The following is a 27,164-nucleotide window of genomic DNA, read 5'->3' as shown; positions in this document are numbered from 1 at the left end:
GGCAACATTCCTCTATGACATGCCTCCAGCATGGGTGCAGTGTTTCCAGCAACACCATCTGGGCTGTTGGTGGAAGCTTGTTTGGTCAAACCAAGTTCTGTCAGAACACTTGAGATGCTCTCAATGGGTCTGGGAAAACTGGGTGGCGATTCTTGTTCCTGGAAAAGAGCTGTTTTTCATTTGGCTGTTATTTCCCACACCTCATCATATCAGCTTCTAGTGCATCTGATTCATTAACAGCTGAAGCCTTCTAGATCATGAAGCTATAGTCTGGGTTTTTTTTTTTCCTCTTTTTTTCCCCCCTCAGCATATCTGCCCCTGTATCTTTTTACAGAAGCAGAGTACATGAGCTCGGGGCTTTTTGGTGCCACAGATCAAAACCAGCCCTGTGTGATTTATCTGGAAAACAGTTGTTCAAGTAGAGCCAAAATTCTTTGAAGCACATCATGAATTCTATCCCAGGGTCCCAGACATGTTCCTGTGTCCCATTTAGTGCTTACAAGTGCACACAACCCCATGCAGATCTGGATTTGTGGAAGTTACAGCACTGTGTATCTTTCTTGATTGACATCTCTGGGACACCAGCATGATGCCGATAGCATCTGTCCAGTTGAAGTAAAATTAGACAGGAGAACTTAAAGGGATAGTTCACCCAAAAATGAAAATTCTGTCATCATTTACATCATGTACTCATTCATGTTGACTTCCTTTTATGTGCTGCAGAACACAAAATTATTTTGAAGTTATTTGTTACAACTACTTTGTCTATACAATGGGGTCCAAAACAAAACATTTCGACCTTATTGACTTTCATTAATGGTTTGGACAAAAAAGATTTTTTGTGTTCCACAGAAGAAAGAAATTCATGTTATATATAATTCAGGTTTGGAACGACATGAGGGTTAGTTAATGACAGTTTTCATTTTTGGGTGAATTCATGCATTTTATATCCCGTTATGAATAATACTAAAATATGTAATCAGTTTCTGTAATTAACTGTCTATTTAAAGAAGAATCCTCATTGGGTTGGTACATTCTGGTTCTCATCCCTTTCACACCTTTTTATCAAAACTGCCCCTGATGTGCTAATGAGTTCCCACCTCAGTGAAGCCCCCTGTTCTTGGAAAGCACTTGTGCTGATATTTTCTCTCTGCCTGTAATAGGCTACAAAGCTGAATCACTAGAATCATAGAATTGAAGTCAGATTTGTGATGTATATCCTTGTTCCAAAACCCAGAGAGCTGCCTTTGCTACTCTTCCAACATAGCAGCTGCTTTCTAAGGGGAAAATCACATTAAAAAGAAAAACTACACAGAGCACAATGGAACTGAAAAGAAGGCACTTTTACAACATAAATCCACTTGTCCAAATATGTCCAATTCAGATTAGTTTACAGCTTTAAAATTGCGAGAACTGTGAGAATTGTGAATTCCGTATTGTGACAAAATATGTAAGGTGAGGACTTGGTTCTATGCATCTGTTGTTGACTGAACTTAAAGGGATAGTTCACCCAAAAATGAAAATTTTGTCATCATTTACATCATTTACCCTCATGTACTCATTCATGTTGACTTCCTTTTATGTGCTGCAGAACACAATATTATTTTGAAGTTATTTGTTACAACTACTTTGTACAATGAAGGTCAGTGGGGTCCAAAACAAAACATTTCGACCCTATTGACTTTCATTAATGGTTTGGACAAAAAAGATGTGTTCCACAGTGTTTACCGCATCTTTGGCACTAGTTCTGGTTTCCCTTTTTGAATGGCAGATACAGACTACTGGCACCTGCTGCTATTTCCTCTAATTCAGGCACATAATGTACGTGCTAGTTGGCCGTTGGCTGTAGTTTTTGCGGTGTGTTCAAGCGTAACTTTTTGACTTAGATGCAGACGATGCGAGGCAACAGCACAGTCTACTTTTGTCAATGCTAGTTCTTTGTTAAATGACTTATAATTTAACATGCTGTTAAGAAATGTAAAATTGAGTGCTGTGTAAACAGCCTCTAAAGCAGCAACCTAAATTAAATGAAACTTCATAAATGGCTGAATTGAAACGCTTCATAGGCTGTGACCCCGGGCGTTATATAAGCGCACTGGAGATTAATTTCAAGTGATTCCAATACAATTAACATGTTGCTAAGCTAATGACACAATATTCTAATATGCACGAAAATACATGCCACACACAAATATTGGGTAAAATAGTGTGTTTATAATTAAATTGTGGCATTTTTATTGATACTATTGTTTTGAGTAACAATATTTGAAAGCGGTCATCTTTTTTTTCTACTTAGCTCATTGCAGTGAATTCTGGGATTTCCTTATCTTAGGCCTAAACAAGGTAGTCTATTGATGCATCTGAAAACTAGAAAATGCTGCCTTCGGAGGACACATTTAAAGGTAGGAAGGCATCAAGGCACATCTGAATCCAATGTTAGATTCATTTTGCGCTATTTTGCTGTAGATCATTAAACCATTAGGGGAGCGCGGGGCACAACCTAATGCTTTTTGACTTTCTCAGTTTGTGTAAATCTACTTTATTTTGTTCCACATTAATTTCACACGTCTGGTACAAATATGTGGCTTTGTTTCATTAATACAGTGTATACTTTTTTCTTTATTTACCCCGAAAGAAGGGAAGTGAAATGTGACAACATGCCCCATAGGTGGGGCACATTGTAACATGTGATGGGGCACGTTGTAACATGACCATTTGACAGCTAAAAATGTTATGTGATTCAATTAAAAAAATATACATGACAAACTAAAATATTTTGTCAGTAAAAGACAATAATTATTTTTTTCATATAAAATAATAGCATTTTTTTAGAAATTCAAATTTAAATAATTTTGTAGTTTGACAATGAACACACTGTAAAACACAGCTATACAGCACTGGTAAAAACAATACAGGCAAACAGATGAAGAAACATATTCAGACATTCATAAAAACAGAGCTGAACAAAAACACTCCTCTCCCTCCACTCACAGCTCTCACAGAACACGAGACAAATAGACAAGACAGTACAAATGCTGAACATTTCTTGAAATAATATTTTCTGGATGTTCAGGTTCTTCCTCTCAGTCTTTATTCACCTTTTTTTCCATAGTTTATCAACAGAAATTCATAAAAGTTAATTATTCCAGTTGTATCGTAACTGTATAGAATAGCACAGTTCTAATAGCGGGGCACATTGTAACGCAGTGTTACAACGAACCCTATCTGCGCAACTGGAATTTAAACCTGGTTAGTGTCTTCTGACAGTTAGTGAAGCATTAAAGAACTACCCAAACTGCTAAACAACAGATTGGAGATTAAAATAATATCAGATTTGTCTAAACACAAAAAATATAGATGAAAAATTAGCTTAAGTAATAAATTTACTTTTGCTATTGTTAAATAAATGTTCAGTGATATCTCCCAAAGATTTCTGAATTTTGGCGCAATTTTTTCTCTATATATTTTCGATATGGCAACTAGTAAATACGCTAAGTTTCTTCATGCTAGCGTGTGTGGAAGTATTTAAACCACGTGTGTTACAACTAACCCCACGTTAGTTTGTGCCCCGCGCTCCCCTATGCTGCCTCAGAAGTCTGTCTGAAATCAGTTTCGTGAGATGCCTTCATGCACAAATGCTGCCTTACAAGTCATTGCCTGATAAGGCAGCAAGACAATAAGTCAGCTCCCTAGGTTTTCGGATGCAGCCTATATTAGTATCTACTTTTTGGGACAGCCAGGTACACAGTCTAAATCAGGGGTTCTCAACTCTGGCCCTCGAGATCCACTTACCTCCAACCCTGATCGAACTCACCTGCCTGTAACTTTCTAGTAATCCTGAAGACGTTGATTAGCTTATTCAAGTGTGTTTGATTAGAGTTAGAGCAAAACTCTTCAGAACAGTGGATCTTGAAGGCCAGAGTTGAGAACCCCTGCTTTAAATTTAGCTCACTTGGTTTTGGAACACAGCTATTGTTATTTGTCATTGTTATAGTCTTCAGCACGCGTGCCAGAACTGAAAGTTTGTCTCTAAAACTTGTTTATTGTGCCTAATCCCAGTGTTATAATCCCAATGTACAAATATTATAAGTGTGATACAGGAGGCTAGTTTTGTCTTTGAGCCTGTAACTGTCATCCTCAACGATCTATCATGAAGAAGTCCACATCACTGGCTAGTCTACATTTGGGTAAGACCACATAGGGACAGCATTAAACCATACCCCCTGAGGTCAGGCACTTTCAGGCAAACACTCAGCCACTCCAGAGTAAACAAAGCCTTTGTTCTTCTCTGAGAACCTTCAAAGATAAACATCTGTTTTGGGTAAGTAAAAAACGCAAGTGCAATCTTGCCATCAGCATGTCTTTGATCACCACTGCCTTATGCACATCCCCCTTACGCTAACAATGAGAACGCTCGGCTCTTGGGGGCGCAAAACCGAATGCTGTTCTCAACGTTGCCATCGACTGAAATGTGTTGACATTCACTTATGCAGTTGTAACATAAAGGCTTCAACTTAACCGTTTTTGGCTTCCATGCATACATAGGGCTGACCTGTTATGCTATATCATTATTTCGTTTGACATCTCAGCCTGTCCCTTTAGTTTACAAAGAGATAAAGAATGGAATTGTTTCTTGGCAAGTGTCTCTGCTGTCTTGCTTCATCTTTGTTGTGGCTATGCAGAGAGTCGACATGTAAACAGCCGAATTGTAGCTGACAGTTGCAGCCAGCTGCTAAGACGTCCTTAATCTTCTTTCAGTCTCTGTTTCAATCGCTCTCTCTCTCTCTCTTACTCTCTCTTTTTCCAAGTAAACGAGACAGAAGCCCAAGCAGCCTTTCAGGTATTCAAAAGTAGTTGCTTTAGACAAAACAGAGCTGCTAGTATGTGAACTCTGTAATTCATTAGCATTAGCATTACGCCAAGTAGGGCATAAGTGTTCAAATAGCACAATAGTTGGGTTTCAGAAGTAAAAATTCATTAAATTTGTCTATAGAGAAATTTTTAGCACTATATTGTACAAACTTTCCTAAACCTTTTTGAATTATGAAATTAAGGAATAACATACAGTCAGATGGTCATTCTTGACAAATTATTGGGTTTATTTTGCAATAAAGTAGTATCTCACCTGTTACATACAACTGAATAGATAAATACACCGATTTAACCCTTAAACAGGCAACGTGTACCACAGGATACATATTCTTTAGTCTCTTATAGCAGGCACGAGAGAGAATTTTTCATCCAATACTGTTATCAATATCATAGTTGAGTCTGTTTGGAGTATGTGGATCATGTGACTTGGTTTACATTTTCTGTGCTAGTTTTGTCAGTTTGACCTAAATCCAACATGTCCGCCCATAGTGCTGGACATTCTGACTTTGTAGAAAGTAGGCATATATTAATCTTACTTTTTTAGTACACCTGCTAATATTAATTGTGAACATTGTCTTAAGATGTTATTTACATTGTCTCATGCTGCTATTTACTACATTTTGAAAAGTCTGTATCCCCTGAGATACGCTGCCCTGTTAGGGTAATAAAAAAGGATTATCCACAGTATTGACAATGTGGTGTCCCAAGGTAAACTGGGCCCCCTGTACTGGTCATTGCATTATTGCACATTCCGGGGTGACAGTTTGGGGGTGGGTTTTGGGTGTTGGGGGGCCAGTATAAATCTTGGTCCTGAGAATCTTGTTCTTCCTTAGAGAAAATCCTAGCCTCAGGGCCCCCTGTACAGAGTCCCCATTCTCAATCTATGTATTTTGAGTTAAAAAAAATTCAAATTGTAATATTCACATGTAAAACTGATATTATTACATTTAGTTGACTACATCTTTGCATTTTTAACTAGATATTTTTTTTTTTAGATTTTTATGTTTTATTGTTGAGTTTCACACAGCTCATTTTATGGTAGACTGGGGTGTCCAACCCTGCTCCTGGAGGGCTAACATCCTACAGAGTTTAGCTCCAACCCTGATCAAACACACCTGAAAAATCTAATCAAAGTCTTCAGGGTTGCTTAGAAAATTACAAGTTGTACCACAAATTATAATATATGATTGATTAGGGATGGAGCTAAACCCTGCAGGACAATGGACCTCAAGTTTCCCACCCCTGAGGTTGAAACAATTCAGCAGTGAAAAAATATAAGAAATGTATATTCCTCAATTTTAGGGCACTTAGACATGACTATTTGATAGCTGAATTCCCAGCAAAGAAATACACGACCCACGATCCTGATCTACCAATCAGTCGCTGGAAGTGGAAATCGCATCAAATTGCTCAGCAGCAACATACAATCCCATGAAGCACTGCGAAGAAAATAATCAAGTCCGTTTCCCTCAGGTGGTCAAGATTTGGCATGTTAGCATTACCGTTAGCAGGTTTTGCCGTAACTATATACTATGTGGACAAAAATGACTTTATCCACTGATAGCCATTCAGAAGCAGACTACTTTATTGACTTTTTCTTTAAAGATTCAGAACACTGGACATTCTGCACTGTGGCGTGCAGTGGTGTTCTGAAATGAGGAGGCAAATTTTTTATTTATGAGTCAAATGTAAATTCATGTGCATTACTCTTAACGTTGACACATCTTCCTTGTTATATCAACATTACGTTACATCCAAAAAGAAAAAAAGAAACCAAACACAATTCTATTTTGTAATTTTACATTAACAATGTATTGTAATAAATGTTCTATTTATCAAAACCAAGTCAATCTCATCAAGTTAGTGTTTTAAGCATTTCTACATTCATTCCAAAATAATAACTAAAGGCAATAATAATGTAAATATATTTTATTTGTGTATTGATGTTTTTCTTTTCAATAGTCAACTTAGACTATTTTGGATCATCAGTCATGTTCCGTAAACACCGTCTGTCACAGACACGAATTATATTTTTAATTTCACCAAGCAGATTGCACTAAAAACCCCTGCAGTCATCGTGTTTTCAGTCAATTTCAAGTTTGATTTTGTCTTCCCATTGACGCCATCATTTGTTTATTCAAACTGACGCGCGGAACGTGCACGTAAACAAGAGGCGGGATTTATCGCACAAACCAATCATAACCAATTACATCCAATCATAGCACGATGGCTTTCCTTTCACGTGACTTTCCCCCATTCATTCTCAATTACCCCCCACAAAACCCACCACACGCCGGTTCTGCGATATCTTCTTGTGTGTTCGACAGCAGAAAGAAAGCAATTTGGGTTTGGAACAACATGAGGCTGAGTAAATGATGACAGAATTTTCCTTTTTGGGTGAACTATCCCTATAATGAATGAGCCTGTTGTGCTTAGGCAGTAAACTCATTTAGAATTACTAGGCATTTGTGGGAGACCACAGGAAAGATCATCTAAGCAGACGCAACCCTTTTAAAGTCATTTTATTCAGGATCCATTACATATTTTAGGATTCACCAAGGGTACAAGCCAAAGGACTGAGAATGTTAAAGTTAATATATATATTTTTTTTTGCTTACCCTTTGACACCATTTACCATTATTTATTATTATTTTTTATTATTATTTCTGTGAGCACTGGCCCTTGAGAAACAGTGCAGTAATACCATACCAACATACACACACTCAAACTCACTGACTCACACAAAAGCATTCTGACATACTTTTTTTTTTAGAGCGCCCTAGTAGCAAAAAAGACACATTCAACTCACATTTTACCAAGACTAAAACAAGATCGTGAAGGGTGTTATTCCACTGCATCGTTTTCACTAGACTAGATTTCAGTTTGCATGCAGTGAAACATACATAAGACAAGTGACACATGGCAATAAATTAGCATATAATTTACAAATGAAAAAAAAAAAAAAAAAAAAATTAGTAACAGTGTACCAACATTAATAATACTGAATATAAAATGTAAGCAACTATTCACAAAAATGCAAAACTCTCTTCTATAGGTACAGGTTAAACAATGTGACATTCAAAGACACAAGTTCACAGCGATCAGTACCAGTTTCATTGAGTGTCTTGTTGAGAGTCCGTGTCCCAAAGCCAGTAAACTTGTACTTCAAGCCTTAGGATTTTACAAAGCACAATATCAGGATGCTCAGCATGTTGGGCCTACAGTTCTGCAGTTCAAGGTTCACTCTTGAATAATCCCAGTTTAAACATTTCATAACAATACATAACCAATTAATATTGTTTGTGGCTACAAAAGAGTAGCAGCAGCAAAAGTAAAATGGTTGTATGATTAAAAACAAAACTGTCCCATAATTCAATTGTGTCCCATAACAAAGGTGAGATCTAAAATTGAGGCCCCCCCAATGCTCTATAATTTTATGTTCTCTTGGCTAAGAGAGCAGGGTAAAGACACTCAGTCACGGATGATGGAAAAATGCAACATGTAGTTGGTGGAATGTTTACATATGAACTTAAACCAGTGTGAGGTAAAAGGACAGATAGGAAGGAAAGACAGAACAAATATGCTAAAGCTCTGTTCCAAAACTCAGCGAGCTGCTTTTCTGTCTATGTCTTACATAGCCGGCTGCTTTTTATGTCAAGAAACATGGCTTACGTATGTATGCTAAAGTAAACGCTTGCCCAACATGCACATACGGTCCTGCTGAACATATTTAGCATACTTAGCATGTGCTCTTGCATTGCTCTAATACTAACAGGAATAGAACCTATTGACTGATTGATTTGGAACACTCTATGTAGACAACAACTCTACATGCCACACAAATAGAATTCGTAAAGTGCACAGGAAACTTGACTCAAAATTGATTCCAGTGGAGTTTAATGTTAGCATGTTGCTAAGTTAATGCGTAATAGTCCAACAAGCATAAAAATGCACAGTACATGAGTACTGGTTTAAACTGTATTTTTTATATATTTTTCATACTCTTCAGTATTGAGTCAAATATTTATATTTTTCACTTAGTCTGCAATCTAGAATATTTTACACTGAGATCAACACAATGCATTCTGGGATTGCCTTTGCAAAGGACATATGCTATTCCACCTTAGACTTTGATGAAAAAAAAAAGGAACTGCTTACTTTTTGGAACAGCTTTCGCATCAGGAACACACCTATGATGCCTTAAAAAGCCTGTTTAGGTAGGAAGCTTACTAGAATTTGGAACAGAGCTAAAGTATTCTTGGTTTTCTGTCAGTTGCTTAGACCGCATACCCAGAATGCATCAAGGTCTTATAGCACCATGGGGCCAGTAGAGCCGCCCACTCAAATGATGAACGGAAGAAGGGCAGTGGAACAAACAGTCCTCCACTGAGGGAAGAAAAGCACCATTGAGTATGGAGGGTTTCAGAGTGTGGGCTAAACGTACTGCGATCTCAGGGAAGGAGGAAGAGGGGGTGTTTTGGAGGTAGTTGATGGCAAACCGGATCTGCAGGATCTGGCAGGTTACCCAGGCACTGGCCCTTCACTTAACTTTACTAATGCATCAGCGTCACAGACCTGGAGATCTCCAAGCAAATCATCCCTGTGCTGATGAATTGCCTGTGCATACTGCTGATAATGTGGTGGATTGTGGCTGCAGCACACATTTTATGTGAAAATTACAGCGTCTGGAACACACCGGGCCCCGGAACAGACGCATAAATGTCAGAACCCCAGAATTTAAAGCAAAATACAGATCCATAAAGCAGAATCACATCACAATCACAATTAATGTCTCTCTGGTGTCCACAATAATTCTAGAGACACAATAATAGATATGTCCCTTTGGAACTGATCTGATTTTCAGGCCTTGTTCGAGTGTCAGACAATAGTGGAATTCTTTGGCCTGTAGTCATGTGATTCAGCTCAGTCAAACAGGTGGCTAACACAACTGAACATCTGGAATCTAAAGCTCTAATTGAGATTTCGCCTGCACAAATTCAGCACCAAAGCGCCCAATAGCACTTCCCTGTTTGTCTTTGGCCCTTGGGTCTCAATGTTATTTTAGAAAGTTAAAAAGTGTAACAACTAGGGCTGTCAAGTTTAGAAGCTCCTCAACTGGCAGAGCCTGCCGCTAACAACTCTGAGGTCAAGGGTTATTACCCTTTAATGCAATGTAAGTCACTCTGGATAAAAGTGTCTGCCAAGCGAGTAAATGTACATAGAAGTTCCAGGTTATTCATTTCAATAAAACCACATGCATATCTAACTCCATCCAACCACAAAAAGAAACTGTTCAAGCTGACCAACACAGGCTTTAACCATCGATACCAGGAGTGTCCAGTCCTATTCATGGAGGGCCACTGTCCTGCAAAGTTTAGCTCCTACCTCAATTAAACACACAGCTATTTGAAGAATTCAGGGTTACTAGAAACTTCGAGATAAGTGTATTGGGCGGCTTGGAGCTAAACTCTGTAGGACAGTGGCCTTCCAGGAGGGAGCAGGATTGGATACTTCTTTTCTATACTTTTGAAATCAAACGTCAGTTCAATCTTTCAGGGGTAGCCAACCCTGCTTGTTGAGGGCTACCGTCCTGCAGAGTTTAGTTAAAATTACAGGTAGGCGTGTTGGAGCTTGGTTGGAACTGAAGTCTGCAGAAAGGTAGCCCTCCAGGAGCTAATGGAGACTTGTTTTTAGGGGTGGAAAGTATCATTTGGGTGGAAAATATGAACATTTTTATGCCCTAAAGAGGAGCTCATGTTGTGGTCACCAAGTCGCTGTACTGTCCTTTGCTTGGAAACTTTCCTATTGGACTGCTGTATACAACTGTATCAGGTGGCAGATCACATGAATGGCAGTGTTTGCACTTCCGTTGTTGGTTGTGGTACTTTGTCACATCACCATCAGTCTCCGATGCTTCCGTTGCGTCAAATTGCCAACTCTTTTTGAAAACAAATGACTTCCAATTGCTCTGATGCTGCGAGTGCGAGCAATCGTTATCGATTCGAATGCTTCTGAATGCAGTGTTGCCAACAGAAAGATGGGAGGAGTGTGTATGTGAGACTAAGGGTTATACCAACATCCCGAACTGTAGATGGGCGCCTTGAAGTAAACCTCTGCCGTGCTACTTCTGTGAGCATTGTGTCCAGCACTTTGGATTATAACAACAGAAAGACATTGATAATAATAATAACCATTAGCAATTATTATTATTATTATTATAAAAATAACAACAATAATGATCATTTTATACATTCCCACTTCACAGAAGTGAAAATAAAACAGGTGTCAGCACAGTGCTGAGCAGTGGTTTGGGTTCCACAGGGCTAAAAGCAGTTATGTGTGTGTTGAAGAGCAAGAAAGAGAGGCTTCCTTCTCCATGCCCAGTGTTGACTCCTCCAACACTGGTCTGCTTTTGTTTCTGCCAGTTCTCTCTTTCTTTTCTTGTTGCAGCATCTGTCTCTGCTTCTCTCCGCAGGGTCAGTGTCCTTGGCACGTCTTGCAGCACATCTGCCTGAAGTACGCACGACTGCAGAACTTGAACTTCAGCACCAATGGGCAATATGCCACCTTATTTACGTCTTTGCACTCTAAGGGAAGAGAAAAAAGGTGGAATGAGAAAGGATACGAGAAGGAGTGAGTAAAGTGGTCGATGCAGGGGAACAACAAAGGGGAAACTTGAAGGCTTGTGTTAAAGGGATGATTCACCCCAAAATTAAAAGTCTGTCATTATACACTCACCCTCATGTCTTTCCAAACTTGTATAACTTTAGTGGAACACAAAAGATGAATTTGAGTTGGGACTGTCAAGCTCCAAAATCAGAATAAAGGTATCATGAAAGTACTCCAAACGAGAACGGTCTTGGAATGCGCTGTATTCCAAGACTTACAAAGCCGTATGATAGATTTGTGTGACAAATAGACTGCAATTTAAGTTGCTATTCATTCAAAATCTTTTCAAAGTAGACAGGATAATTCTTCAAGCATTCACCATTTGAGTTCCATGGAAGAAAAAATACAAATGGGTTTAGAACGACATGGAGGCAAAGTAAATAATGACAGACTATTCATTTTGGATTACCTATCACTTTAAAATGCTGAGGAATATGGACTTGCCTATCATTTAATGAAAAGCATGTTTGCATTTCCTCTGAGGACAACCTTTTGGGTTCTTAGAATACGAGTCATATTTCAGATGTCTGTGTGAATCCAGGCGGTAATCAGTCCAGGGGGTGAACGGCTTACGTTTTAATACACTTGTGAAAGACAGCCCCAATGGAAAGACTCAGAATTTGTCATCTCATCACATGGATGATATTTAGTGGTCCATATAAATCTTACTGTCCCGTCAACGAATGATGGTATAGTGTCAGCAGGATGTTTTATAACTTGGCCTGTGCTAATGTTCATTTCCTGTCTATTCCAACCTCATGTTAGATGGTGTCCTAATCAGATACAACATGATAAATTTCCAGTAAGTAATTTGTGTTGTGCAAGATTTTATCCCCCTAGTACCGCAACAGGTAGTCTCAAAAATGTATCATGTTATAACTATCTTCTTCTTCATAATCCAATTAGCCTTTCCAGTTATCCTTATGTAGCAGAGGTAGCTACGAATAGTAAATAGTACAATTCAGTAGTGATAGTGTAGCAAATTCTATATATGCTAAGCTAGAATGATAATTGTTGGTATGCTAAGGTAGCTGGCTAATCTCTTAACTAAGTACTAAGCTTGGCAGACTAATAGTATGTAAACTAGTAGGCTAATCATTTAGGCTGTGTGTCCACCAAAGCGTTTTTTTTTCCCCAGTGGCTAGTGTACTTTTCCAATTGTTTCAATGGCAGTGCCACGTTTTTTTTAAACAGCAAGAGTGTAACGAGGTGCTGAGCAACTGTCACAACATTCTCGTTTTACAACGACATCAACAAGCAGAGAACGGAACAAAATGGATGAGAAATTAATATTGCTGGTCTTCGAACATACAGAGCAAGTACTCTACATTGTGTCGACATTTTTGGTCTGAAACAAATGATCTGCGAAATCAGTTACAAGTAACAGTGCCGCAGATATTCCATATCATAGCAACAAAGCGTCTCAACTGAAAAGAAAAGAAAAAACGCTGCGATGCCGACGCGCTCTCAAGTGCTCACAGATAGGCATTATCAGCAGAGCGTCTAGTGTTTTCAGCTGGCTAAAAACGCTTTGGTGGACACGCAGTCTTAAGAGTATAATTGCCTTGGACTATGCAAAGCTAGTAGGCTAACTAGTTAGCTGGCAGGTTGACCAAAAAAAATAAAAAATAAAAACTGACTGACAAATGCTTAATTAGTTTAGAGTTTTGATTATACACTGCCCGGCCAAAAAAAAGTCGCTGTTTGGATTTTAATAGGCAAATACTTAAGAATCTATGAATGGATCATAATTACAGTGATTATTAGGTTTCTAGCATGGTATATGTATATGGCAACGGTTCTTTTAACTCTTAAAGATGGAGTGTGTAGCTTTTCATTTCTTAAACAACCATGTAGGAAGACACATCATGGCCATATTCCAGGATGACAATGTCAAGATTCACCAGGGTTAAAATTGTGAAAGAATGGTTGTGAGGGAGCATGAAGAATCATTTTCACACATGAATTGGCACCTCTGAATCCAGACCTTAATTTTATTGAAAGTCTTTGGGATGTGCTGGAGGAGACTTTACAGAGTGCTCACCTCTTGCATTGTCAATACAAGGTCTTGACCAAAAATTGATGCACCTCTTGATGGAAATAACATCACAACATTTATTTCCATCGAGAGGTGCATAATTTTTTGGTCAAGATCTTGTATTGACAATGCAAGAGTTGAGCACTCTGTAAAGTCTCCTCCAGCACATCCCAAAAACTTATACCGAGGTTAAAGTCAGTGCCAATTCATGTGTGAAAATGATTCTTCATGCTCCCTCCTAACAATTCTTTCACAGTTTGAGCCTGATGAATCTTGACATTGTCATCCTGGAATATGGCCATGATACATCTTAATACATGGTTGTTTAAGAAATGAAAAGCTACACACTCCATCTTTTAGGGTTAAAAGAACCGTTGCCAAACATATAACATGCTAGAAAAATAATCACTGTAATAATGATCGATCCATAGACTCTTAAGTATTTGCCTATTAAAATCCAAACAGCGACTTTTTTTTTTTTGGCTGGGCAGTGTATATTTTCTATTTACTCTGAATATTCACCAGTGCAAGTTTTTATAGCACGAAACGTATTGTAAATGTACATGGCTATGCACATTGAATAACTGTTATGTTGACATTAGTGTGTGTGCATTTTATCATAGTACTTCTGCGATTGCTTGAGGTTGTGTCTGTAATATAAAGTAAACATGCATGAATATGAATATGCATCATGAATATGAAGGACAGCTGGTTATTCTGTGGGAGGCAGGGCAAAAGCTCTAAGTTTAGCAAAAAAAAAAAAAAAGTGTCTGTATTTTGAATTGATGTCAATGGAGGAAAGACTTCACTATGCTGAATAAACTGCTTTTGTTGGAAAAGAGCTTATTTAATATATCGACAGCTTATCCGCTAATATTCAACATGTTTCCCATTAAACATTCATTTTGGATTGACCTATTTTTAGAGTTTATATACCTGACAAAATTGCTGTTTAAGTCACTGACAGTTTTGCAACAGGTAGGATTCAGTTTCGACACTTCTCATTCATTTCTATGGTATTCGCAAACAGGAAATGAATGTCGCGTAACTCTGACAGAAATTCAATGAAGTCAAGGTTGTAATGTGATTAGTTATCAAGGCATACATGATCCAAGTTGACCATTATGATTTTTCCTTCTGGTAGAGCAGTGGAGGTTGGTATCTCCCAATAATAAGACCATCTCTGGAGGAGGACAGAATCTTGCATGACCCTGTAGCACTGGAAAACTAATAGACTTCCTTTGCATGAAGGCCAAAACTCTCCCTTAAAAGAGGCCATGACTCAGGGCCTGGACACAGACCTCTTATGGTAATTACAGCGTAAAAAGAGAGCGACCTGATTCACAGCGCAGGCAGACGGCCATCTGGATTAGTGTGGCAGCGCACTAACTGGCCCTATCACAATTATTGTGATTCTTATTAGAGTCTTTAAACTGCCATGGCTGATGACAATGAAAGTAGACATTCCGTCACTGCTGTTGATTAGGATGCAACTAATCCCATTAGGGTCCATTAGGAGAGATAATCTAACACTGCTTCCCCTCTGAAGGAATCTGAATAGGGATCCATCTCGCGAGGGTCATGGAGCTTTTATTGAATCCAGGAATGCCTAAATAGTGTCCTGCCTCGATTCCAAACAGAGGTAGTTAATAACGGGCAAGAACAGAACAATATAATCCTTTGTTAATTCAAAATTGAACACAGAGGCCACAAACTTTGTAAATGTCAACACTATGATCAAAGCCAGATGCAGCTCATACAAAAGTCATCATCACCGCTCTTTCATGGGATTAGCAGAAGGGTGATTAATTTACCGTCGCCACTGGAGATGGGTGTAGCGTCACACTTGCTTTCACACTGCTGCATGGTGTTGGGCCGTAGTGAGTCTGGACATTCGACAGAGGGCTGTCCTGTATATGACAGACACTGAACCGTCCGCATCTGCTGCCCAAGTCCACACTGAGCAGAGCACTGTAAAGAACACACAATAGGATGTAAGCTCAGCCTGTAGTCCATCTCATAACTGTAAGCTGATCATTTATTTTCATGTTATGGCTGATAACCGATAAATGGATCATATTAAAATTCTGTATTATTTTGTCTAAATAAATAAGTAAATACATTTTTTTTTAAATCAAAATGTTGTAAATGGTACAATACAACTGAATTATATTTTATTACATTATTATGTACAGTATGAAAGATTGATATATTGATTTTGAGATTTGCTAAAGATGAATTTAATATTATTAGTGTTTTTAAATGTTAGAAAGCGGCAATGGCAACCTGAAAGTAAAAATGATGTGGCTGCTCATAACTTCACAAGCAGTTTCTTCAACCTCTGGGACCTGTTGTTGATATCAACTTTTTTTGTTATAAGAAGTTTAAGTTAAAAAATGGAAACTTACTTACCATGCCTTAAACATTTACTTTCTTGCAAACTACTTTTAATTATAGGATTTTATTGTTTTACTCTTGTCCCAGACCCAGACTTTCAATTATTAAACCATGAAAATCCTCAGATGAATATGAATTATTACGTTTAAAACCATGATGATGAAATAAATCATTTTAATAGTTATTGTGTGAAAATAATATTTTTCAGGAAAAAAAATACCCAATTAACTTACACCACAACCGTCCAACACAAAAGCAAGTTAGTGTACTTGGTTACCTTAAAGACAGCTGTGAAGAGCATATTTGAGATGAAATATAAGGTGTGATGTTTGAATAACAAGCAAAATTAAGGTTAATATAATTCAAGCCACTTTGCCACAATGAGTAAATTGAGTTAGACTTCAGGAACTGGCCCAAAATTGTATATAAATCAGTATACTCAACCCATTAGTGTTGGTTGGTTTTTATTTACGTAGTGTTTAGTGGTATCAAATCTGAAATGAGATGTAATTCTGAAGTTCTCAAGGGTGCTCTTTTACTTAATACCAAGTTTTGCAAAAAAAAAACTCTATCTCTCAAACTCTCAAGAAATGTAGCTAATATTTTCTTGTGATCATAAAAACACGCTGACTTCTTTAAATTGACTGTATGCACAATCACTTCTGCATTTAGCCTCAATAGCCAACACAACTACCAGTACAGTGTATGGAAATAATACACAAATGAAAGAAAAAAAAAGTAGTCTTACAGGGAAGTGTCCCACAACAAGACAAAGCAATATTTTTACAATCTACCTTTATGCTAAAGAAGCTTCTGTAACTCATTACTAACATGTTACATTTTAATATACTAAAACGTTATGTTTGCTCTAGTTACTAATATATATAATATTCTGTATTCTAATATAGTTAGTTGTGATCAACAGTTTGCTACTACCAAAGTTTGCTATGGGAAAATACTGTAACGGAAGCTTCTGTAGTGCCGAGATTTTACTGTGCATAGAGTCCATTGCGAAGAAGCTAAACAATTAGACTGGTGTAAGTGATTTTAAGGTATTTTTGCATGTGGTGTATGTCAGACGGTCCATGGCACGCTTGTGAATTCTGGCCAAAATCATTGCTCCAAAACTAAGGACTGAGAGCTACTTGCGGAATGTCATTGTAATAGTTTAATTGAATCTCTGACTACTGTCAGCTGTTCTACATTAGAGCACTCGACATTGCTGGAGGGACTAAATTACAACTGTCTGAAGTGAAACTGAGATGTATTCCAGTAGTCTCCATGATGTAGCACAGTGATTCAATGGAAAAATCAAAGAGTTGCCTAGCAACCCAATACAATACACAAATTTAGCTCATTAGTCACTCTGCTGCAGTGTCTAGTGCGAATGCCACAGAAACACTGACGATGCATGCCAAGACAAGGATCTGTTGTGGATTTAGTCATAAACACGTGTAAGACCCACAGTGAAGGACACCTCATGGGACTTGGAGTGTGGACATCTCAGATGAGTTTCCAGCAGCCTTTCCATTTCATCCCCTCTATATTAAACAGACTTTATTAGAGCACGAGCCCCTGACAGACGGGATATGTCAGTGAAGGACTTAAGTGGGATTTGAACCTGTGACCTTTTGGCCCACAGCTCCCTTCAACAGCCACTCCATTATAAGAGTCCCAGTTCATTGCAGGAATTATGGGATCGCGTGAAACTCGTATTACAGTAGCTGTCACTTCATTCGGGAAGTTGAAAATGGACTTTTGTTAATTTGATATATTTTTCAGATCATTAAATTATTGCTGCTCTTGTAACCTTAATTGTTGTTTGTACTGAACAAATTTTTCTCATTTTTCTTTTTACTTGAACCCAATGTTGATGCTGTTTACTATTATATTATATTACAGTAGTCAACATTTGAAGTGGATCAAAAAAGTTCATCAAAGTTGTCCTAAGAAGAAGGTTTTAGGACAACTTTGAAAGGTTTTGATCCACTTCAAATGTTGATTATATTATATTATATTATATTATTAGAGTCACACAGTAAGAACGCATGAGTCCGTTATATAGTTGCGCAAACAAATCGTGTATGTACACTCTCGATGCACTGATTACACATTGTATTTATGCACACATTTCAGTACATTCAGTACATTGTTTCCACACACATTCAGGATAATGTTTTTATCTGTCATGTGTATGTTGCTGTGTTTAGTAATTCTGAATGGATCCGTGTACTGTAATAGGTAAATGCAGTCAGGTCAAGGCTGTTGGTTTAGGGTTTTTTTTTTGGCATGTCCATGTGGTCTAAAATGTAAACAAGCCATATAAGGCTCTCAACAAGCTCTTTGTTGTTGCACTGTACACATACTGTACATTGAATTCTGAAAAGTATTGTAATGTTTTTTTCGTGGGTGTTTTTTTTTTTTTCTTTGGAGTGCATTCATTTATGAATTTAATGGACTCATATAATTTGGTTATTTGGTGTCATTTTGGAGTCTCCTTTTTGGAAAGACTTCTAAATTTACCTTGAAAAAAGCTTGCAAAAAAAAATACAGTTTTGTATTTCAATCAGATTGTTTACTTTGCTGGATATAGCAAACAATGACAAAATAAACATGTTAAACAAGACAAATGGTGTATGCTTAATTTCACGGTATATGTGTGATTAATTGTGATTAATTTTAATCTATTGGTAGTCGTTATTATATTCATAATTATACCCAGAAACGAGTTATCATTTTAGCACTTCCACTTCCATCGTCCGGAAGTCAATGTTTTTTTTTTTTTTTTTTTTTTTTTTTTTTAAAGGGTTTTTGGTGTCTGAAATAAGGTCACAAGCTCAAGATATGTTCATGTTTTATTTACAATATAAAATACATCAGTAATACCTCCTTGTGATTTTTTTTTAAAAGCTTTTACTTGTCTTGTAAAAGGCAGTTCCTAACAAGAGGCTAAATGGGACAACAGAGGTTGTCTGGGACATTAAACAATCAGCCGAAGAGGTAAACTCGTCTACTCACTAGTCGCTTTCACAGCCTCATTGTGTTCTTAATTACGCTAATTGCAAACTATTCTTACTTAAACTTTCCAACTAGTAGATTTTAAATAAAGACTAAAAGAGTTATTGGAAGCCAAATGATGGTGATGTTGAAGTCATGTGACCGTGGTGTAGTTTGTTTACCGCCTACATTTAGCTTTTTATTTCTGGCAACTGAATTTAGGCTTCAAAAGATGTGTTCATTTGTGAAGATTAAAACAATGAACAATATGTGTAAGAATCATAAAGTTTTGTTGGTCACAGAGCTTATTTTCTGCAATAATCCAAAAGCCAATGGAAAAATCCTATGGATGCTAACTTCTGTTTTTCAAACTCTTCTTTTCAATTAATTCCTGATGTGTAAGATCATATTCTGCTCTACATTTTTCTTATTATGGAATACTTACCTGTAAAGAGGTACAGTAGTTTTTTTTTGTTTATGAGGCATTTTTAAAAAGTTTTACTACAAGCCACAACAGTTATCCCTATTTTCAAGAGAGAAACCACAGGACAGTCTGAGAGTGATATGTTTTGTCTTTTTAAAAACATATTCTTGGCACTGACAGAAAACCTTGTCTACTGCAGAGATAAACTTCAAACAATCTGGATGATATTACCTCCACTTAAACACTCTTGGGCTGTTATACTCGCTGTCACTCACAGAAACACACGTCACTGGCTTTCCAGAGGCCCTAGTTTATCATGCAAGTGTAACTTCTGTTGACGTCAACTAAACACATGGTCTTTTTCATGCTACATTAAAACAGTCTTTACTCAGCCATTGTCTTTACAGATGTATTGCACAGCAATTCCTGGTCCAAAAATTTTAACTGATTTTCTTTATTTGTTCTAAATCATAACGACACTTGAAATACTTATATAGCTACAATGCTGAATTTGCTCATATTTTACAGTCAACATCAAAACAGCATTGATAACAAATTTTACTTCCATGATATGAGATGTATTTTGGAGTCAAACAATATTCAATGAGAGAAAAAAAAAGTAGGATGGTACTAGATTCTATTGAATCGATTGGATTGTGAAAAGTGGGCATTGCATACCAGAATGAGGCCAGATGATTGGAGGGTAGGGGTTGAAAAATAAGAGCATTTATTTTTTCGGATTAAGATGTATAGCATATACACTACGGCTCAAAAGTTTGGCCTCAGTAAGATTTTACAGTTGTTGTTTTTTATCCTCTGGGTCTGAGGGTGTTTTTGTATGGCGTTAGAAATGTTGCATTATTCCATATAAATAGATTGAGATTCACAAAAATTTATAAAATTCACAAATAAATAAAAAGAGATTTGCAAATAAAAAAAAAAAAATACAAATGTGTTTGAATACAACTCTGCCTGGCATTCATTTGTGAATTGCTTCCTGTGCATTTGTAGATTTTCGCATGCATTTGTGCATGCATTTGTCAAGACATTCAGACAAATCCACAAATAAGTAGACTCCACCCACTATCTACTTAAGCCAACCATTTGCGCTGACCAATCATAACACGCTCTCAGGGAACTTCACAATCAGGGCGGTCTTGAATCCTGAAATAACTTTGCTCATTCATCTGCATTGGCACAAATAGGAATTATAAGGACCATAAAATTAGTACAGTAAAAGATGTTTAAAATTTTGGTTTCGTTAGACAATTAGACTGTGTATTATGCCAAGCCACAGTATTATATTTTATGAGCCTTTGAAACCTTTGAAAACAGCGCTTTACATCTTTGTTATGGGAACAACGCGTTATGGAAGCATCACGTTATTCAACATAGAATAGAAAAGCATCAATAAGTAGCTGACTAACGAATAACTGGATTCAACCTTGTGATAAACATGCAAGTTTGTGTAATAGGTGAAATTACAGTTACACAACAGCCAACAGCGTTTTCCACTTCTTCAATCATTATGCACATGAGCAGCTCTGTGAATCTAATAATCTATAGAGCATTATAAATAGTATTTTAAACATTAAATACATGTATTATGATTCCCATTGTTTGTAGAGAAAATATAAGTGGGTTCTTTTTGAACATGTGACAGGTTGTTGCAGATGCGATGCGATGCTTGAGATATCATGCATTTAAACATGAAATGCCTAGTAGACAAGTGATATGCATATTTATCGGTTAAAACACTTGATCACACAAATAATATTTTATATGAATCAGACTTAAAAGTTTTTGATTGTAAAAGTTACTTACAGTTTACAAAATAAATGCAAAGATGTATTTTTCAGTATTGCAAGATTTTTATTTGCATTATCCACTCACAAAACCCGAGTACAGCTGTAGTGATGCTGAAGCTCGTACTGTTACATCACTGAGGTTAATTGGGCTCATATTTGGTATTATACATGATATTATGTCCTATATTTGTCACTGCAATTGTGCTGTAAAAGGCAAAACCAGCAGTTGTGTCATGTCTTACATTGTGCTTACCCTGTGCAGGGCTGTCTACACAGAACGAGTCAAAGCGAATGTGCGAATCATTTGTCCTTTGTGTAAATTAGAGCAAGTGCATGTAGTACTTTAGAAGTAGAAGTGGCATCCATTGACTGTGGGTGAATCATCGTGTTGTGCTGCGCTGCGTCACGTCCAGTGTAGACAGTATCACTGATAATGTATAATAGATAGTCTACTATTTGCTTTTGACACACTGCGTCGCGCCGCTTGCATCCAGTGTAGAGAGGGTGTTATTGATCATGATGCTCGGGATCTGTGAATGATCATAATTTGTGTATAACTCTGACTTTATCCTGATTCACTGATCCTGATGGAAATTTAAAGAAGACTTAAACTCCAGTAATCTTTTGGAAACGGGGTGTTTTAAGAATATGGCGCCCATAGAATACAGTTCCTTTCCGTGGTGCAAAATTAATCTGTTTTGTTCATCTCTTTACATTTATTTGTGAATCTCAATCGGTTTATTTGGAATAATGCAGCAATTCTAACCCCATATTTTTGAGCCCTGGAGAAGTGTGGACATGCCCTGACATTTGTGCTTTATCAGCTGCTTATAAACATATTAATGGCTAAAGTCTGATTACACTGTATTCAGCACAAATAGGGCTACAATAATATGTGAGCAACATGTATGTACATGTTTGTATTTTTGAGAAAATAACATTTATGCGTGGTTATTTAATTTTTTTTTTTAAGTAACTGAAATAAGGCCATATAACACATACTAAACATTTGTTCACAAGACTTTTGAGAACTGGATCCTGTAGCCTAGAGTTGTTTCTTCAAAACAATGTGAAAATCATCCTGCCCACTCATTCACATAAAACAATACATTGATTTAAATTTTGTAAGACACTTTTTGTTTACAAAGGCTATATGTGTGTAGGCATGAAAAATGATGTGATTCACACCTGAGGAGATTAAGCCCGCCCCCTAATGAGCCTTTCGGTGAGGAATGTGACTGAGAGGGAACTACAAGAAAGAATGTGAGGACAAGAGAAATATATATATTTTGTTTGTAGTTTATTTAGAATATAGTTGACAATATAATCCAAATATAAATGAGGGTCAAAGGCACATTTTGAGTACAGTCATACCTAGAAACAAATCATGTTCAAATATATAAGTGAACATCACATACCTGGCATTTACAAGGTGTTAAATGTTACTGGAGAAAAAAAACTTCCCTGCTTCCAGTCAGTGAGCTCACCTTCACCATAATCATCTAGAATTTCAGTACAATGTAGCTGTACAGCTCACTGATGCTCACATTTGTCCATTTGACTCTGTGACCTTTGTATTTGCCCTGGCAGCCTAAGCAGAACTGAGACAACACTCTCAGAAAAAAATAAAAACAGTTTGAGGAGCGTCAGGTGAGAGTTTGTGGTCCAGGTTCATGAGGGCCGGTATCTAGTCACTGTCATTCTCGCATCTAAAAAATAAAAAAATAAATAAAGCAAACATCGGTGAGCATGCTGATAACAGGATCATACCAACTATAGTATTAACAATTATATAATGTCCACTCATAACATAAAACATGATTTTTGTAATGTCCTGTATTATTGGACAGTACATGAACAAAATTTGTATATTTTATATTATATATTTAACACATTCAAAAACTACATGAGTAGAAATTTGCGAACACTTCATAAACTATCCAAAACAGGCCAATGACATCTTGCCTAAACTTTTATATTACTTTTATAACATATTACATATCATATTTATGTTATATTACAGAGCATATAGTTCATCCTATAGTTTAGTACATTGCTTATAACAAAGAAACTTTATATTTCAACATATTTCAGTCGAGTTTACTCATCTCTGTGGTGTAGAAATTTGGGAAAAGCCAAACTTGTCAATATGTACATATTTATGTAAAATGAATATCATGTTTACTAATGTAAATAAGAATAAACAGCTTACCTGTTAAATACGCTGGATCAAGTCACTCTTCAAAATGAAACTCTTCTTCTGAGGTAAATTCTTCCAGGATTATTTCTCACCGCATCCCAAAAGTAAATGAAACTGATGAAACTTGATGCGTTTTATCGAGTTGATATGGACATTGACTCTATTTGCATGGATCGCCGTGCTGTCCGTAGTTGTATTCACATTAGTGGATAATGAATTTACACGAGAACGACTGACATCTCTCTCTCTCTTTTTTTTTATACAGATTACATAAACAGAGAATATTTGTTTTTGTTTTGAATGAGACAATTTCTAGACATTTTTAGACAATTGAAGTAGACACTTAAATGTTTCTATAGATATATTGTCATGACTGTGAGACAAGTATTCGTTGAGTTTTGTTTCATTTTTGTGACATGCTCCAGAAAAATGTTCACAGTCCCGAGACAGCAGAAAGCACATTCTGTATGTTTTCTTTATTTTAAAAAACCACAATGTTTTGTTTTGATTGCAAGTGGACACATAAAAGTACACCTTTACAGTTTCATATGATGTATTGCTTTTATCTGTATGACCATAAACGGCAGAGTATTTTAAGTCGATTTCGATGCTATTTAAAAAAAATCCACCAAAACGTGCCAGAGCGTTCGTCGATCCCAGAGGGTTAAACAAGGATGCAATAAATTGATCAGAAGTGGCAGTAAAGACATTTACAATGTTACAAAAGATTTCTATTTCAAATAAATGCTGTTCTTTTGAACTTTCTATTCATCAAAGAATCCTAAAGAAAATCATCTTACCTGTCCCCATTCTCCCGGGATCCAGCGTGGCGGTGGACAACGACCAAGGCTGCAGCGAATACGGACCGGAGGTTTGTTATGGTCTGAACAGAGGGCTGGTGGGAAGGTTTTGGTCAGGTCGCTACTTTTACATAGAACGATGCGATGCTTGAAGCCAGGTCCACACTTTGGAGTACACTATAGACAAAAACACAACACAATATGTAAACAACTTTGCAAGAATATTATCAGGAATTCTAGAGGAAATACAGATACATGAAGAGCACATCAAGTCACCTCAGACCAATCCAGCGTCACCCACTGGGGTGGGCAGGACTGATTGTTGCAGGACTCTTGTTCAATTGGTCGATGGGTCAGACAGTGGCTGTCCTGCAGGGTCTCCTCCTCGGTGGGTCCAATTTTACGTATACACAAAACAGTACGTGTTCGGATGCCTCCATCACAGGTTTTTCCACATTCTGACCAGTCACCAATAAACCACCTGAAACAGTATTATACAGAGTACAAAATTAACTTTTTGACACAAAAAAATGGGACTTCTCCATCCATAAATATTTATTACCAACTGTCTATTTGCATGACTTCCTCAAAATATATATTTTGTATGTATTGCATACCTCTGTCCCTGGTGCAGAAAGGTAGGAAAGACATCATTAAAGTACTCCATGTAACTTCAGTGGTTTAACCTCAATTTTATGAAGCAACGTGAGTGCTTTGAGCAAAAAACATAATTTACCACTTTACTTACGGAAATATTGATCTGCAACGCATATTCACAAGAGCATCATGATGCATGTATTCATCAGATGGTGAACACAACATATTGTGTTCAGACTTGCGCGTCAACAACGCACATGCGCGAGTGTTCACGAGAGCACAGCGACGTGTGCGTTTTGTGTTCATGCGAGAGATGACTGCTGCGTAAACAAGCTTTGAATAATATTATTTTGTAAATAAAGTGGAAAATTATGTTTTTATTTGCACAAAGCACCTGTGTCGCTTCATAAAATTGAGCTTACTGGAGTCACATGAATTATTAAAGTACTTCATGTGACTCCAGTGGTTTAACCTCAATTTTAATGTCTTTTCTGGACCTTGAAGTGGTAGTTGCGTTGGATCTCTATGGAGGGACAAAAACCTCTCGGATTTCATTAAAAATATCTTCATTTGTGTTCCGAAGATGAACAAAGGTCTTATGGATGAGGAACAACACAAGGGTGAGTAATTAATTTTCATTTTTGGGTGAACTAACCCTTTAATACTTTTATTCAGCAAGGAGGCAAAAAAAATTATCAGAAGTGACAGTAAAGACATTTACAATGTTACAAAAGATTTTTATTTCAAATAAATGCTGTTCTTTTGAACTTTCTGTTCATCAAAAATCCTGAAAAATCACTTTTCACAAAAATAAAAATAAGAAATGTTTCTTAAGCGCAAATCAGCATGTCAGATGGATTTCTGAAGGGTCATGTGACACTGAAGACTGGAGTAATGATGCTGAAAATTCAGCTTCATTCATATCCAAATAGAAAACATTTATTTTATACTGTAATAATATTTCATAACATTACTGTTTTTACTATATTCTTACCAACCCCAAACATTTTTTTTCACAATAAAATAAATAGATATTCCTTTGCAGTGACTGTTTTGTCACTCACAGCTCCATTTACAATCTCTCAGTGAAATGCAACCAAAAAAATCCATCCAGATCTTGATTTTGATTTTTATATATTAGATTCAGAGGCTTAATGCAAATAATGTCTTGCCACATAACGGCCTAAAATTACCAAGAAGAGAAACATTTGGCATAAATGGCCTGAAACGCCATTTTATTTACTCGCCAAAACCATATTTGTACTCTCAATTGGTTTTTGGACCCTGCAAATGCACTTTGTTACAGTTCAACGCCTGTGAACTCCACACAATGGCAACAACAATTCCAAATTTGCATTCAATTTGTCTTAGTTTTTGGCAAAATTAGTCCTACACTTTAGCTGGGCTGTGGAATACAGACATTTTATATAACCGTCTCTTTTTATCATTTGTTACGGCTGAATTAAGTTTTGTGCGGTTTGTTTGCATTCTCTTGGCGATGCTCTGATAAAGCCACGGACGATGTATCTTATGAAACATTACAAGTAAAATAAAATTAAAGCTGAAAATAAATTATTAATGAAATAAAATCTGTCATTATCTGCAAGATCATTAGAGAGAAATGACCTCCCCAAAAACAATAGGGTGTTCTCAAATGACCATTATGACCCTTTCTGGGCCGGAGACTGCATTCTTTTGACATCAGGTGGAGATGGAAATAGATTTTAGATGATGTTATTAGCGATGCCCATCTTAGGGTTCAGGTTCACTAAACCCTCCACTGGCAAGATGCAGGAGCGCAGAGGCCAAAACCATTTAATTCCTCCTTCCAATTTAAAATTTGCAGACACAAGTGAACTTTGCTCAGCTGCTCGCCCCATTGAAAATGAGCACTAAGTGCGTCTGGCCGCCGCACACGCATACTCCACACACGTTTACGGATACTGTCCCTTGAGGGTTCATAAACTCTGCAAGCCAATACAATTAAACGCAGGTGATCACTCATACTTTTTTTGGATGCCTTTAGGATTTTGGCACCAAAGTCCAAATGAAAATAGGCAACATATGAAGAAATAAATCATGTTGCTTAGTTTTTAAGCTGTCTTCAAAGAAGCTCTTTATGGCCGGGGTGCTATGAAGACAAATTAAACATTACGGGCTGTGGCCCTTTGCGCCTATTGCTGGGCAGCTATGTACTATTTTGATAAGTCTCTTCAAAACAGAATAAAATTTCAGTATTTTTCTATATTTTTTCATTCTAAGCTGACAAAGAGAGCAAAACCTAAAGTATAAGCTGCATGTTAGGGAAATTATATATTTATATACAAGGAAAATGGCTTTAAAAAATACTAGATTTTGCATG

General features: G+C 37.0%; 1 protein-coding gene across 1 annotated transcript in view; it reads right to left on the bottom strand.

Annotated features, from left to right (window-relative positions):
• Window positions 1–7,378: 7,378 nt before the first annotated feature.
• adamts6 (ADAM metallopeptidase with thrombospondin type 1 motif, 6) overlaps window positions 7,379–27,164 on the bottom strand; it is a 94,200-nt gene continuing 74,414 nt past the window's right edge. Inside the window, exons 23-26 of the mRNA XM_051910974.1 lie at window positions 24,482–24,686; window positions 24,206–24,382; window positions 15,394–15,550; window positions 7,379–11,459 (exon numbers count right to left, since the gene is read on the bottom strand). Of these exons, the coding sequence (XP_051766934.1) occupies window positions 11,350–11,459; window positions 15,394–15,550; window positions 24,206–24,382; window positions 24,482–24,686 (649 nt within the window). The 3' untranslated portion in view covers window positions 7,379–11,349. The remainder of the gene's footprint in view (window positions 11,460–15,393; window positions 15,551–24,205; window positions 24,383–24,481; window positions 24,687–27,164) is intronic.

The sequence above is a fragment of the Ctenopharyngodon idella genome, chromosome 10 (genome assembly GCF_019924925.1).
Source record: "Ctenopharyngodon idella isolate HZGC_01 chromosome 10, HZGC01, whole genome shotgun sequence".
Taxonomy (NCBI): domain Eukaryota; kingdom Metazoa; phylum Chordata; class Actinopteri; order Cypriniformes; family Xenocyprididae; genus Ctenopharyngodon; species Ctenopharyngodon idella.
The sequence above is the reverse complement of the archived record's forward strand: the minus strand, read 5'-3'. Positions and strand labels throughout refer to the sequence as shown.